The sequence below is a fragment of the Monopterus albus genome, unplaced genomic scaffold, assembly GCF_001952655.1.
Source record: "Monopterus albus unplaced genomic scaffold, M_albus_1.0 scaffold163.1, whole genome shotgun sequence".
Taxonomy (NCBI): domain Eukaryota; kingdom Metazoa; phylum Chordata; class Actinopteri; order Synbranchiformes; family Synbranchidae; genus Monopterus; species Monopterus albus.
Window position 1 is genome coordinate 424,907 of NW_018128043.1, and position 13,766 is coordinate 438,672.

General features: G+C 38.0%; 1 protein-coding gene across 1 annotated transcript in view; it reads left to right on the forward strand.

Moving 5' to 3' along the window:
* Window positions 1-13,766, forward strand: part of LOC109968814 (dystrophin-like) — a 345,011-nt gene that overhangs the window by 182,544 nt on the left and 148,701 nt on the right. The window contains 8 exon segments of the mRNA XM_020615347.1: window positions 1,489-1,659; window positions 6,012-6,134; window positions 6,764-6,936; window positions 8,337-8,472; window positions 12,912-13,087; window positions 13,202-13,349; window positions 13,711-13,763; window positions 13,765-13,766. The exon segment at window positions 13,765-13,766 is cut by the window's right edge and continues 56 nt beyond it. Of these exon segments, the coding sequence (XP_020471003.1) occupies window positions 1,489-1,659; window positions 6,012-6,134; window positions 6,764-6,936; window positions 8,337-8,472; window positions 12,912-13,087; window positions 13,202-13,349; window positions 13,711-13,763; window positions 13,765-13,766 (982 nt within the window).

Here is a 13,766-nt window from a genome sequence, read left to right on the forward strand (position 1 = left end):
TATATATATATATATATGAAAAGTGAGGGTTTAATCCCTGCCATAGCATTAAAAGGTGCACAAACCACATTTTTGAACTACTCAGTTTGCAACTACTCAGAGTGCACTTCAAATGTTTTGGCAGGACTTTCCTTTCATAAGGAATGGCTTGAATTTTTTTTCAAAGTAATGCATTTGTGTGCTACAAATTCAGTAGTGATTAAATTTCAAAATAAAGTATTCATTTGGTTATAAAAAATAAAATATTTACAGCCTTTCTTACGTAAGTAGGTAGGTAGGACTTTATTGATCCCGCAATGGTGAAATTCCTGTGTTCCAGCAGCAATAGAGAGCAGCAACAAAACACCATAAAAACAAACACCACACAACATATCTTGAGAAACAGATTTCAAAGTACCTAAAACCAAACAGAATATAGTATTTGAGAGACAATCAAGAACAAGAATGATCCTCCCACAATAATCCCTGAGAACAAATCAAAGTACCTACGAACAAGACAAAATATAGTATTCAAGAGATAAAGAAATCAAGGACAAGAATATTACTCCCATAATTAATCCCGCAATGGGGGAAATATCTGGGGAAATAGCCATGAGGATCTCTGAAAAATTACCCAAAAATACCTAAAACAAGACAATATAAAGTATTCGGGAGAAATCAAGGACAAGATTTTACACGTGCATATTTACAATGCATTTTCACCCCCAGAATTAGAGTTTTCTTTGCACCCATTCTCACTAACAAACACTGTCAGATGCTTCCAGGCATCTCTAGTAAAAAGTACTTTTACCAAGGTATTCAAATTAATCTGAAAATGACATATTGATGTTATGCTATATACCAGTGTAGCACCTTTAAACTTTATTTTGAATATATGACTGTGTTTTGGGAATGTTTGATGGAGAAACCCTGGATTTTGCCTGTTTTTCTGCCCCCCACCCTGATTGTGTATGTGATTTTTTTTACTTTCAGACGATCACTATGAGATTTCGCTAAGCAGATGTCTCACATGCTCTCCTCACCCGTGACTGCCGCAGCTGAGATTGCACACTACCTGTCTGTCAATCTATGTCTCTCCATTCATGCAATTCTCTACTTCTTTTCACCCCTACACTGCTCAGTTTACACACAGCACTTACTCCTCTGTACTGGCCATTGACTGTACTCCTTCTCAAAGTAAATAAAGTCTTAAGGCACTGTGCGCCTCCTAATTACAGCACTACTTTTTCCTTTTCTATATGGATTGTTTGAACTGAGTTACAAACGATATGAATACTATATATGGTTTCTTTGAGTGTGTGCTAGTGAGTAAATGGATGTGTTTTATGTTTGTGTATCAGTTGTCCCTGTGTGAGTGTGTGTGTAAGTGAGTATGTGAATGTCTGTTCAAGCACATCCACATGCTTCTCTGTGACCCCAACCCCCATCCCTCTTCTCTAATGGGCTCAGTCAAAAGCAGCTAAACTCCTGGTTGATTTCATCCAATAGGAAATTGGCTCAAAGTTCGACAAGAAGAAGGAGGCGCTTAAGGAGGTGCAGGGCTTAGCCAATCAGGTCTCAGAAGCTGGAGCCACCAGTCTAGTGGAGCCCTGCCAACTCCAGCTCAACACGCGCTGGGTTGAGGTGGAGGGCATGTTCATACTCTTCAAAAGACAATGTGTGAGTTTCACTAGGCACGACTTCTATATCTGCAGTACTAACTGAAAGTACTACTAGACAGGCTCATAATACTAACTATGTAAGCTGTTTACCTTTAAATGACAGTGTGTCAGACTCTTTAAGTAGCTATAATAATTGTTTTCACTAACTTATAGAAGGAAAATAGGTTGCAGAACTTCTAATAACTGTCCAAAATGAATGCCCTTCAGCATGTGATAAGAAATTTCCTGTATCCTATTAATTATATTATCCTAAATTCACACACATTAGGGCAAATTTGGGTAGCTAGGTCAAAACTGGACTTTTATACTATATTACTAAATGCTGTATAATAATGCATTACAATAAATCAGAAAACATTGGGTTTAGTTTCATTTCTGAGCTAACAAATGACAAATGATTTTCTTGATGGATGAACATTGTAGATAGGACAAAACAATGCACAAAAAGAAATCAACAGCACAGGGACTATCAGCGGGGAAATCAAGTCACATATGAGTACACACATTTACATTCATTTATGTATAGGCAATGCTCCAGCCACGACGGAGCGTCTGCCCAAGGTTTAAATAAGGAAGGGTGGTAATCAAAGGAATGCGCCTCAGCTGTGCACTTCAACCAATGAGTAACTGATTATCGAATGCAACACAGCTGAGGCGCCTATCCTGCAGGATGAGAGAGAGAAAGGAGGAAGAGAGGCAGGTCACACCGAATGACCCTGACAGGGTGTGCACATGGGATTTGTTGATTAGAAGCAAAATAGAGAATATTGCCACATTTTTCCTTTAATATGAAATCCAAGATACACACGCAGAAGAACTGAATTGTATTTGTTTTCATCTAATAAAGGGCCAGGCCCTTTATTAGAATGAATATTATGTAAACAATATATCTTACTCCATATATCACTAAGTTCAAAACATTAATATATTGTCACTAACATTAGCACTTCACACAAGTTACTTTAAATCTAATGCATAATTTCCCTTTAAATAAAACCTGAATTGCTTTTGTTTTTGTTTTTCTTTGCTGCATTCTCATTTGCATGTCTTATGTGTACATGTGAAGCATGCTCACATGTCTGACTCTCATTGATTGCTTTGTCTGGGTCTGTGTCACCTCATGCTCCCCTGCCAACCAATGGCATAACACCTTCGCAGCTCCCGGCTCTGCCAGTCACCAAAGATGTATGTATATCCTGTCAGCCACATGCACTTACACCTGTTGGATAAAGAATACTCATCTTAATGATGTCTGTACTAAACCTATAGACATCCTCTAATGCGTTTCTTAAGGCACAGAGATAATAATCATAAGCACATAATTAGTGTCATTTTCATCTTTATTTACCAAGAGACCAGTGACGGAACACTGTGTGTAGGCAACCTGGGAGCTGCACGGGACACCGAGCTCCACTTATTTAGGCACTTCAGTGCATTGCTCAAGGACTCTTGAGCAATAATTGTTAAGGGAGAGGGGCACTTCATTTTCATAGCCTCACAAAAACTGTTCAACTTTAGACTACAGTATTAAAACATATGTTGTTGTAGATGGACAGAAGCAGACAGAAAATGTCCCAAAATTTGACGTTGATATACTTCAACTCATCACTGATCATATGGCATCGAAGAACTTTGTATAATGTGCTTATTGTGTTACATTACTGTTGGAATTTACTGAATTACAGAGACTTTATGAGGTGTAATCCCTTATAGATTTGATATTAAATCTGTGATATCCCAAAAGAAGAAATACAGGAGGCTGACCCACTGTAAAGCTCTGATATTAGTTGGGCAAAATTGGCTATGCTTGAATATCAGAAAGATGTTCCTGCTAACTTCAGTCTTTGTTTTTGTATTTCTCTTTTTTAAATTTCTTACAAAATTTTCAATTTAATTTTGTTAGATTTGAAACTTAAAATATAATTTCATTCAAATTAATTGATGAAAATATATAACAAGACAAAGGTGCGCCACAGTGTGCCCCAGGAAAATGCCACTTTGATGGTGCAAACCTAAGCTTCTTGCTGCTCTTCTGATTGCCTGCTGGCTTTAAAATAGAGCACATTGTGGTCTCCTCTTACTACCCAAGCAGCAGATAATCATGCTATCTATTAGGGATATAACAATATTCATAATTTCACGATAATGTGATAGAAAGTTGTCTTGATAATGTTGTGGGACTATGACATAGATGGAGGTAGACATAGCAGATGTGCCATCATCAAATTTTACAGCTGTTATATGGTAGCATTTCAGTTTTATCAAGTGACACAGGCAAAAAGAAAACTGACAAAATTGAATAATACTGTCGGGTGAAGGCCCAATTTAGGACTGAGTGTGTCCCGGATACATCTCTCAGAAATAGTCAGGAGACAACTGTGCACAACACTTTAACAGAGATGGGCAAACAAGCCCATATAAACAAAACCAACCACTTAGTAACCACCCTTAAGTGCTTTTCTTTTGAAAAAAGTAGACCATGATATCTGAAAAACACCTGCAGTAAAGCACAGATCTCATCTTTATATAGATTATCAGAGTTTGGCATCTTGTTCTCCTCGTTCTGGTTGGAGGGTGAGAAATACCCACTTCAACTGGTCTAACAGCCTCCTGAGAACCTGTCCAATGGTTATCAGCATCTCCAAACAGAGAAAGTTAAAACTGCCTAGGGGTCCTAAAACACTGATGTTTTACTTGAAGTGTGACTTGTTTTATTTACAAGGTCCAGCTGCTGTAATAATATATTATTTTGTTTCATAAAATGACTTTTATTGACTGCTGCATTATCTTTTATATACATGATACAAAAATGTTGATTTATTATTTAGTGAAGGTTTTTTTTTAATTTTTTTAAAAATATTGTGATAAATATCATATTATGGACATTTTGTCATGGTAATCTCAAACTGTGAGGTTTTGGTATTGTTACATCCCAACTATCTGTGATTGTGCTGTACAGTGGATTTCATATAGAAAGATGCAGTTTATATGTGTATTCACTCAGACATATGGAAGGAAGAAGGAGTGGGGGAGACAAGTTATTTTTCTGTTCTTTTCTGGCTTAAAACTTTTTGGCCTGCAGTCACTGAAGACACATATTCAAGCCTTGAATCTATTAAAAGCAATCTTTGTATCTGGAAGAGTAATGGCATCAGGCAATTTAAAACAGCATGCCTACACTGATTTAGTTTTAAGATTCTGGAAAGGAATCTTACAAACCCATGCTAAAGTCAGTAAGAGAATCAGTTTTAACAATTTTTTAATAATGTTCCTTTTGTCTCCAAACTTTAAGTGCAATAGAAAGTCATAGGCGTACCACTTTAAGGATTTAAAGCGGTAGTAAATTTGTTTCTTTTCTTCAAAAAACAGACAAAGCACAAGGACATTCAATATATCAGTTAGTGAGTGAACCAGCTTTGTAACACACTCCATTACATCCCTGTTACAGACATTATTACAGTCACACCAGGCAAACCCAGAGCTGACTTGATAACTTAGCACCAATCATTAACTTTCTGTAAAGCTTCTAATAATGCTAATGTCTGTGTTTTAGTTTGGATTAAATAAAAAGTGTCATTTAAATGGTAGATGCGATTGCCCAGGCTACATGAGCTTTACAGTGAGGCGAAAGGAGCAGAGCTAAGTGTTCATATCTTAGGATCTCTGCACTGTGGGGAGGAGCTTCGTTTTTCATTCTGAATTAGACTAGTGTGTAGTGTGTGTGTAGTGCATGCTAGTGTGTAGCATGGTTGGGAAATGTAAAATTCATCTCAGTTTGCCAAATCAAAAGTTGACTTCTAATAAAGGCCTCAAATAAGTTAAAAGTAAGTTGACACAAGGTTGAATATGATTATAATGTAAAACAAGGATTAATCGCATGTTTGAAAAGGACTTTTTTAGACAAAGTGAGACATCTCATGGTGTCTGACAGCCATGAAATGATCTGGGGTTTCATTTGTCAAAATTAGAAATCATCATCTTAAATTCATTTGTAATAAGTAGTTTATGTAGGGTTTTTTATTATGCACAACAAAAAATGATACTTTTGTTTCTAGAAAACAGGTATTCTGTAGAGCTGATTTAGACTTAATCATGTTTTTTTTTTTTTTTTTACTTTTTTTAATGGAACTTCAGTGAACCAGCTGAAGTCCCTCATTGGTGCCTTAATCAGTTGTAAAACAAGGCCTAGTATGTTGCCTGGTTAGAGGCATTAACCAACCATGTATCATGCATGTGATTCTTTATGGATCCAGTCAGTGTTTTTGTCTTTTTCTGATCTACCTCTTTACTTTGTGTTTGTGTACATGTGGGTGTTGGTGCCTACATCTTTCTCTGTGTGTGGGCATCCAGGAGTACCTAACAGAGCTGCAGGAATTTCTGCGTTCTGTGTCAGAGACGTACTTCAAGCTGAACTCTCCTGAATACTGGCCCGCAGCGTATTATAACCTGCCTCAGCAAGAGCACTGTCTGAAGGTCAGCACTGATTTAGTGTTTATGTCTGAAAGCCACAGAAAATATATCTCAGAAAATAATATGAACCATCAGCCATATCATGTCATTTTCAGCGGGCTTACAGTAAACAAATGCTACCCATGTGGCAAACACATTGGGCTTTTACATCTTTTGTGAAATGCCCTCACTAAAGAAACTACCAAAAAGAAGTTGTGTATTGCTACCACATTATTGGTTGGTTTCATATTGTATTATAATCAGATCCTTTTTATTGTATATTTCACTTGGAAACATTTTTTGGCAGTTTTTTGGGGAGTTTAATGTCAAAGTATTCTCCAGTGCAGAAAAAGTACAATAGTTCCCTCTAAAATGGAGTAGAGTAGAAGTGGAAAGTACTTCAAATTTATACCTATGTGCATCACTTGAGTAAATGCACTTAGTTACATATTTATTAATAAATGTTTTTGCCATGGTCACAATACACTATTTTACAAAAGTCAGCCATATCAATTTATAATATAAATCTGCAGCTTTTTAATGTCTTTAATTGGTGGACAAGACACAAATGATTGTTTTCTAGTTTCACATCAAGCATTCTACTCAGAATTGCATCCTGTTTCCTCCACCTCCAACATCACCTCTGCACTCAGGAGGTGAAGGGGAGCATCGACAAGCTGCAAGGCCCAGTGGAGGGAGTGCTGGCCCGCAGAGAGGAGATGGTGGCAGGTGCGCGGCCTCTGGAAGGCCAGAGGGTCAAGGAGACCGCTGCCCTCCTGAATACCAACTGGGACAAACTGAACAAGCTCTACCAGGACAGACTAAAGTAAGGAGGGGATGCAGGGAGGATACAGGATGGATAGGTACAGTTGAGTGCAAAGTTTGCATCCTGTTTGATAAAGTGGGCAGGGGCAGTCTGAAGCAACAAAAACAATGGGATCAGGAAAACAGCTTCCAGAAGACCTTAAAATGAAATTGGTAAACCTTCATAAAGCTGGAAAGGGATATAAAAATATTTCAGTGTGTAAGGGTAGCAATACCAACTGCAAAGACCATAATCCAGAAATGGAAGAAATGTGGACACAATGACTCTTCCAAGAAGTGGAAGACCAAGAAAAATAACTGAAAGAGGCACTAGGAAACCTGCTCGAGAGCTACATAAGAATCCAAAACAAACAGCGGGGGACCTGACGAAAATCCTTAGAGACAACTGGAATAAAGGTCCATATCTCCACAGTTGAGCGTAGTCTGCATGAGTCTTTATTGTTTAGCAGAAAAGCACGCAGCAAGCCATTGCTTACTTCTAGACATAGGGTATATGCTTGGAGTTTGCTAAGGAACAAGACTGTGTGTGATGACACCAAAAATTAATTACTTGGTCATAATTTGCATAGATATGTGTGGTGAGAAAAAATAGTGCCTGTGAAGAGAGGAACACCATTCCCACAGTCAGTTATGGCAGAAGCTCACTGATGTTTTGGGGGTGGATGTCTGCATCAAGCACTGGAGCTCTGCATAAAGTGGAAGGAAGAATGAATGCAGCCTTCTACCATCAGTCAGAAAGCTAAAAATGAAGAGGCAGTGGCTCATTCAACAACACAATGAACCAAAGCATAGAGGAAAGTTAACTCAGTAATGCTTTAAAAAGAATAAGGTGGATGTTTTACCATGGCCTTCCCAGTCTCCAGACATAAATATCATTGAAAACCTATGGATCAGTTTGAAGAGGGCTGTAATAGCAGATAACCAAACAATCTAGTAGACTTGGAACAAATATGCCATGAAGAATGGGCTAAAATTACATGTGAAAGGATCCAAACACTGCTCAGAGGTGAACCCAAAGAGGTTGGAGGAGGTGAGGGAGGACATACAAAGTATCAGAGAACATTTCATAAAAGTGGATGGAAACTTTTGTACTAATATGATTTACATTATTTTACTATAACCTTATATTTATGCACTCCCTGACCATTTTTGTTACTTCTGCTGATGAACAGATGTACTAGCTGAATGTGCATTAAATATTATGTTCATCCGAAAAACAGAATAGTTTTACTCTTTTTGCCATTTCAGAAAAAGGGAATGCTAACCTTTTGCTCTCAGCTGTAGAAGGGTAGATAAACATACTGTATGTACATGATATCATGATTAATGACTGATTTTGTACACATATACAGTACATGTAAATGAACATCTGTTTGTGTTTGTGTATGTGTGCACATCAAGACGGTGGCAGGATTGCAACTCCAAGTGGCAGAAGTTTACTTCAGATCAGAAGGCTCTCGAGGAATGGCTGAACGAAGCTGCAAGCTCTTTGCAACTGGCCGAGAGCGAGCCAGCAGCACACAGACAGCACCTCAGGGTAATGCACACACACATATATGCTCAGAGAGACACAACACTAGAGACGCAAGCTTTTCTCGCCAAATACTGTATAAATAAAGGTTTGAACAAACAAAAGCCACTGAAATGCCCTTAAGCAAGACTGATTCTGTCAGCATTTTGATTGTTCTTTTTCTTAGTTTTCTGCCCATACAGTGGTGTGAAAAAGTGTTTGCCCCCTTACTGATTTCTTATCTTTTTGCATGTTTGTCACACTGTAATGTTTCAGATCGTCAAACAAATTTATATATTAGTCAAAGATAACACAAGTAAACACATCATGCAGTTTTTAAATGAAGGTTTTTATTATTAAGGGAAAACAAAATCCAAAACTATAGAGCCCTGTGTGAACAAGTGTTTGCCCCCCTGTCAAAACACTGGTTTATCGCACCTGAGTTCAATTTCTCTTGCCACACCTGTTCGCAATCAAGAAATCACTTAAATAGGACCTGCCTGACAAAGTGAAGTAGACCAAAAGATCCTCAAAAGCTAGACATCATGCCGAGATCCAAAGAAATTCAAAAACAAATGAGAAAGAGAATAATGGAGCTCTATCAGTCCGGAAAAGGTTATAAAGCCATTTCTAAAGCTTTGGGACGGCAGCGAACCACAGTGAGAGCCATTATCCACAAATGGCGAAAACATGGAACAGTGGAGAACCTTCCCAGGAGTGGCCGGCCGACCAAAATTACCCCAAGAGCACAGCGACAACTCATCCAAGAGGTCACAAAAGACCCCACAACAACATCCAAAGAACTGCAGGCCTCACTTGCCTCAGTTAAGGTGAGTGTTCATGACTCCACCATAAGAAAGAGACTGGGCAAAAATGGTTTGCATGGCAGAGTTCCAAGACAAAAACCACTGCTGAGCAAAAAGAACATAAAGGCTCGTCTCAGTTTTGCCAGAAAACATCTTGATGATCCCCAAGACTTTTGGGATAATACTCTGTGGACAGACGAGACAAAAGTTGAACTTTTTGGAAGGTGTGTGTCCCATTATGTGTGGCGTAAAAGTAACACCGCATTTCAGAAAAAGAACATCATACCAACAGTAAAATATGGTGGTGGTAATGGGATGGTCTGGGGCTGTTTTGCTGCTTCAGGCCCTGGAAGACATGCTGTGATAAGTGCTGCAGTCCCCAAGCTTTAGAAATGGCTTTATAACCTTTTCCGGACTGATAGAGCTCCATTATTCTCTTTCTCATTTGTTTTTGAATTTCTTTGGATCTCGGCATGATGTCTAGCTTTTGAGGATCTTTTGGTCTACTTCACTTTGTCAGGCAGGTCCTATTTAAGTGATTTCTTGATTGCGAACAGGTGTGGCAAGAGAAATTGAACTCAGGTGCGATAAACCAGTGTTTTGACAGGGGGGCAAACACTTGTTCACACAGGGCTCTATAGTTTTGGATTTTGTTTTCCCTTAATAATAAAAACCTTCATTTAAAAACTGCATGATGTGTTTACTTGTGTTATCTTTGACTAATATATAAATTTGTTTGACGATCTGAAACATTACAGTGTGACAAACATGCAAAAAGATAAGAAATCAGTAAGGGGGCAAACACTTTTTCACACCACTGTATGTGTTGTTTTATGTTAGTGTTATTAAAGATAGCAGGTTCCTGTGATCCAAAAAGTGGTGACCTGTGTGCCAAATGTGTCATCACAATTGATGCATAGTTTTTTTGTTATGAAATGAGTTTTAATTAAATAGATGAGTTGAATATATATCAGTCTTTGTTTTCAAATAGTAATATTTCAAATAGTCTGATGTAAGGGTTGAGGTACATGGGACACTAAACATTGGAGGAATAGAAAGGTGGGGTGTACGTGTCAATGGAAGTGTGCCAGATACAGCATGGTGCAGGCAAACAGGTGTTGATATCAATAACTATGCCATATTATTATGGGCTACAGCAAAAAAACAAAGGCCCGAATGCTCATCTCCACCTTCCAAGTCTGAATGCAGTCAGTTCTTGAGTCCGAGTCATCGGTACTCAATTCTAAGCCGAGTCACAAGCCCTGAAAATCAGGACTGGAGTTGGAGTCGAGTCCAAATCTGGACATGAGTAGTGGGATGTAGCCCGTTTTCAGTGATGTTGGTGTTAATTTAATTTGACGACGACTAGGATTTTTATTGAGATGAATAAATCATTTTGTCTATATAATGTGAGAAAATTTCCCACAAATGTGACCCTGTACTTATAGTGACATATCATCTGACAAGAATTTAACAGTAGTTCACATAATCTTAACATTATTTTATGTAGTTTTATATTATTTAAAATACATATTATAGTTATAGGAACATCAGAACAGTTAAAACATTTTTTATGCAAATAAGAATATGAGGACAATAAATTTCAAAGGTGGCTAATTAAGAGGCAATGATGTGACATTTCATTATGGTTTATTAAATACAGGAGTGTTTTTATGTGCCTTTTTCCTGAGAAAGTACACTCATATCCACATAAACAAAAACAATCTGAGAAACAGGCCAAGTCAAGATATTGCCGGGCATTTTTGAAATTAATGACATAATCAACAATACAATAAAATCCCCTGAAACAAACAGGATGTCATATGACATCACATAACGGTCCAGATATTACTTTTGTGCCTACTGGTAGCTGGTGTCCAACTGAAGTCAGTAGCACACATGCACACACAGGCAAACAGATGGCTGCTGTTAAGAGGAAAAGGCAGCGAGTGTCTGACAGTGCAGTCAGCCTCCATACAAACACAACTCTCTTTTTTAGTCCTTATGTAACAGTATTATATCATCAAGTTTGACATTTTAATGTTACATCAGCCCCCAAAACTAAAACTGAAGGATTATGAAAAGCAAAGGGTAGAACAACTGACTTTTAGCTCACTGAGATTATTAATGTATGTAAATTATTTTCAATGAGGAGAATCATATGAAGGGTTGTTTTCATAGATGATGTTTGATTGAGTTGACTTCTAGTTTCAGTTGCTGTGGTTAATCAAAATTCAGTCAAAATCAAAATTTATTTGTATAGCACTTTAAAAGCAACGTCTGGTCGACTAAAGTACTTTACAAAGGCAATGTAAAAACCAGAATAAATAATACATTTAAAAAAACGTACCCACTCAACCTTGCGCATTATTACGGTAAGTGTGTGTGTGTGTGTGTGTGTGCTTGCAGCATCAGACATGTCCAGTCTACTCTAGGTTGCTGTGATCAGCCCTCGATGCCCACCTGCACAGACAACGATGTCGCGTCCAAGTGCCACTCAAGTGCTGCTTTGTGTGTGTGTGTGTGAGAGAGAGAGAGGGAGTGTGTGGTTGTATAGAGACAGAGGACCATCTGGCACCTGAAGTGCACCCTATCCTGATCCCCCAACATACAAACACAGACACATTCAGACTTATGGGAACACTGCATTGACTAACATTATTCTTCAAAATATTTATAGTAATAGTTCAACATTTTAGGAAATTATTTTCTTCTTTTTGAGATACATGTGAAGACATATACCACTCTCATAGCTGTTTCTTAATATGAAGCTAGAGCCACAAGCTGGTCAGCTTAGGCACTAACCCAGCTAAGAGGCTATGCCAGCATTTTTTTTAACCTTTGAACAGAACCAGCCAAACTGTTACCATCTGCCTTTATGCTAAGCTAGTTTAATGGTCTCAATAAAAAGGCCCACATTTGTAGTGAGCTTGTAAACTTACACGTTAATAAACAAAGATACTCTAAAGGTAAACATTAAGTAGTTATATTGTAAATTTTATGAGGTTTTCACCCCTTAAACCCCTTAATCTATACAGAAAATCCATTAAAAAAATCTCATAAAATGAACCAAAAACAAAAACATTCCTTTAATTCATATCATAAAAATGTCCTTAATTTTCACCTTAAGTGAAAATGGAGCTTTCAAATCAAATTTAAGGCATTTTTACTACTTAAAATCCATGTAAACTGTGCAGACAGTCTATTAAAATCTTTTATATTCATTTTACCTGACTTGTATCCTAATTAAACCCAAATTTGTGGTAAACCACTGACTTTGCACCTATACTGAAAAATTAAAGTACCAAGAAAGAAGCACCTGTAATACCCACCCTCTTTAATACCATTGTATTAAAATATTTTGTCAACCAAAATTCCAAACTTATATCACAGTAACCCCTTAATTTGGTTAATGGCTTTGTCAACAATTTCAAATATCAGTATTTTTTAATATGTAATTTAGGGGAAAGATTGTGTACCCCTTAACATCTGCTAAATTAGTTAGGGTGTTTAAGGTTTATCTAGTATGAGATTTTATTTTTGCCTTTTTGTGAAGACTAAAATTTTTGTCTCCAGAAAGCAGTTGTCTTCACAGTAAGACTATGTAAGCACAACAACCAAACAATGAATCTCCCAATGTGTGTGTGTATGTGTATGCAGGACCTGACAGAGGCCATACCCCTCCAGGAAGTGGTACTGAACAGAGTGAACTCGGCAGGAGAGGACATCAGCCAGCTGAACAAACCAGACGATGCCTCATGGCTCAAAACACAGCTCAGATTACTGAACACTCGCTGGGCTAATGTCTGTCAGCAGCTCAACGAACGCAAAAGGAGGTGTGTGTGTGTGTGTGTGTGTGTGTGCCTGCAGGCCCTTTACCGTCATGCTAATCCAACAAACATATACTTTCAGATGTTTAATTTTCCTCTCTTTCTGCTGTCCTCCTGCAGGTCTGCCGAGGCACATACAGTGGCTACACTGCTGCAGGACGACATGGCCTCGATGCTGCGCTGGTTGGACAAGGCAGAGGGTGTCCTGGCCATCCCTCTGCAGCCTCCAGCGCCACAGCATATACAAGACACTCTGGAAAAAGTCCAGGTACCATCATTGCACAACACAGCAGTTATAATGTTCCAGTGGCTGTTGATCTGTGTAATTTAATATAGCTGCTATCAAAGTGTAAATGAGATACAGTTCTTTATTTCACTCAGCTTTGAAAAACGTGAGCATGTGCTTATATGTGTATGTTTGTTTATTTAATTGAGACTGTTTTCCCTGCAATGCTGTAATCTTTCATTGGAATTCAACCTTAAAAAGACTTTATTGTGTGTGTGTTTGTTTGAGTGAACTTATATAACTTGATTGAAAGAGCCTGTGTCCTACATTGAGCCACTGCAGTGATTTCTTATTAAATTCAACCTATATGATTTGTGTGTGCCTGCATGCATATGTGTGTCAGGTATATGTGAAGGATCTTCCTGCCAAGAAGGCAGCAGTAGAGGATTTGAACTCCAG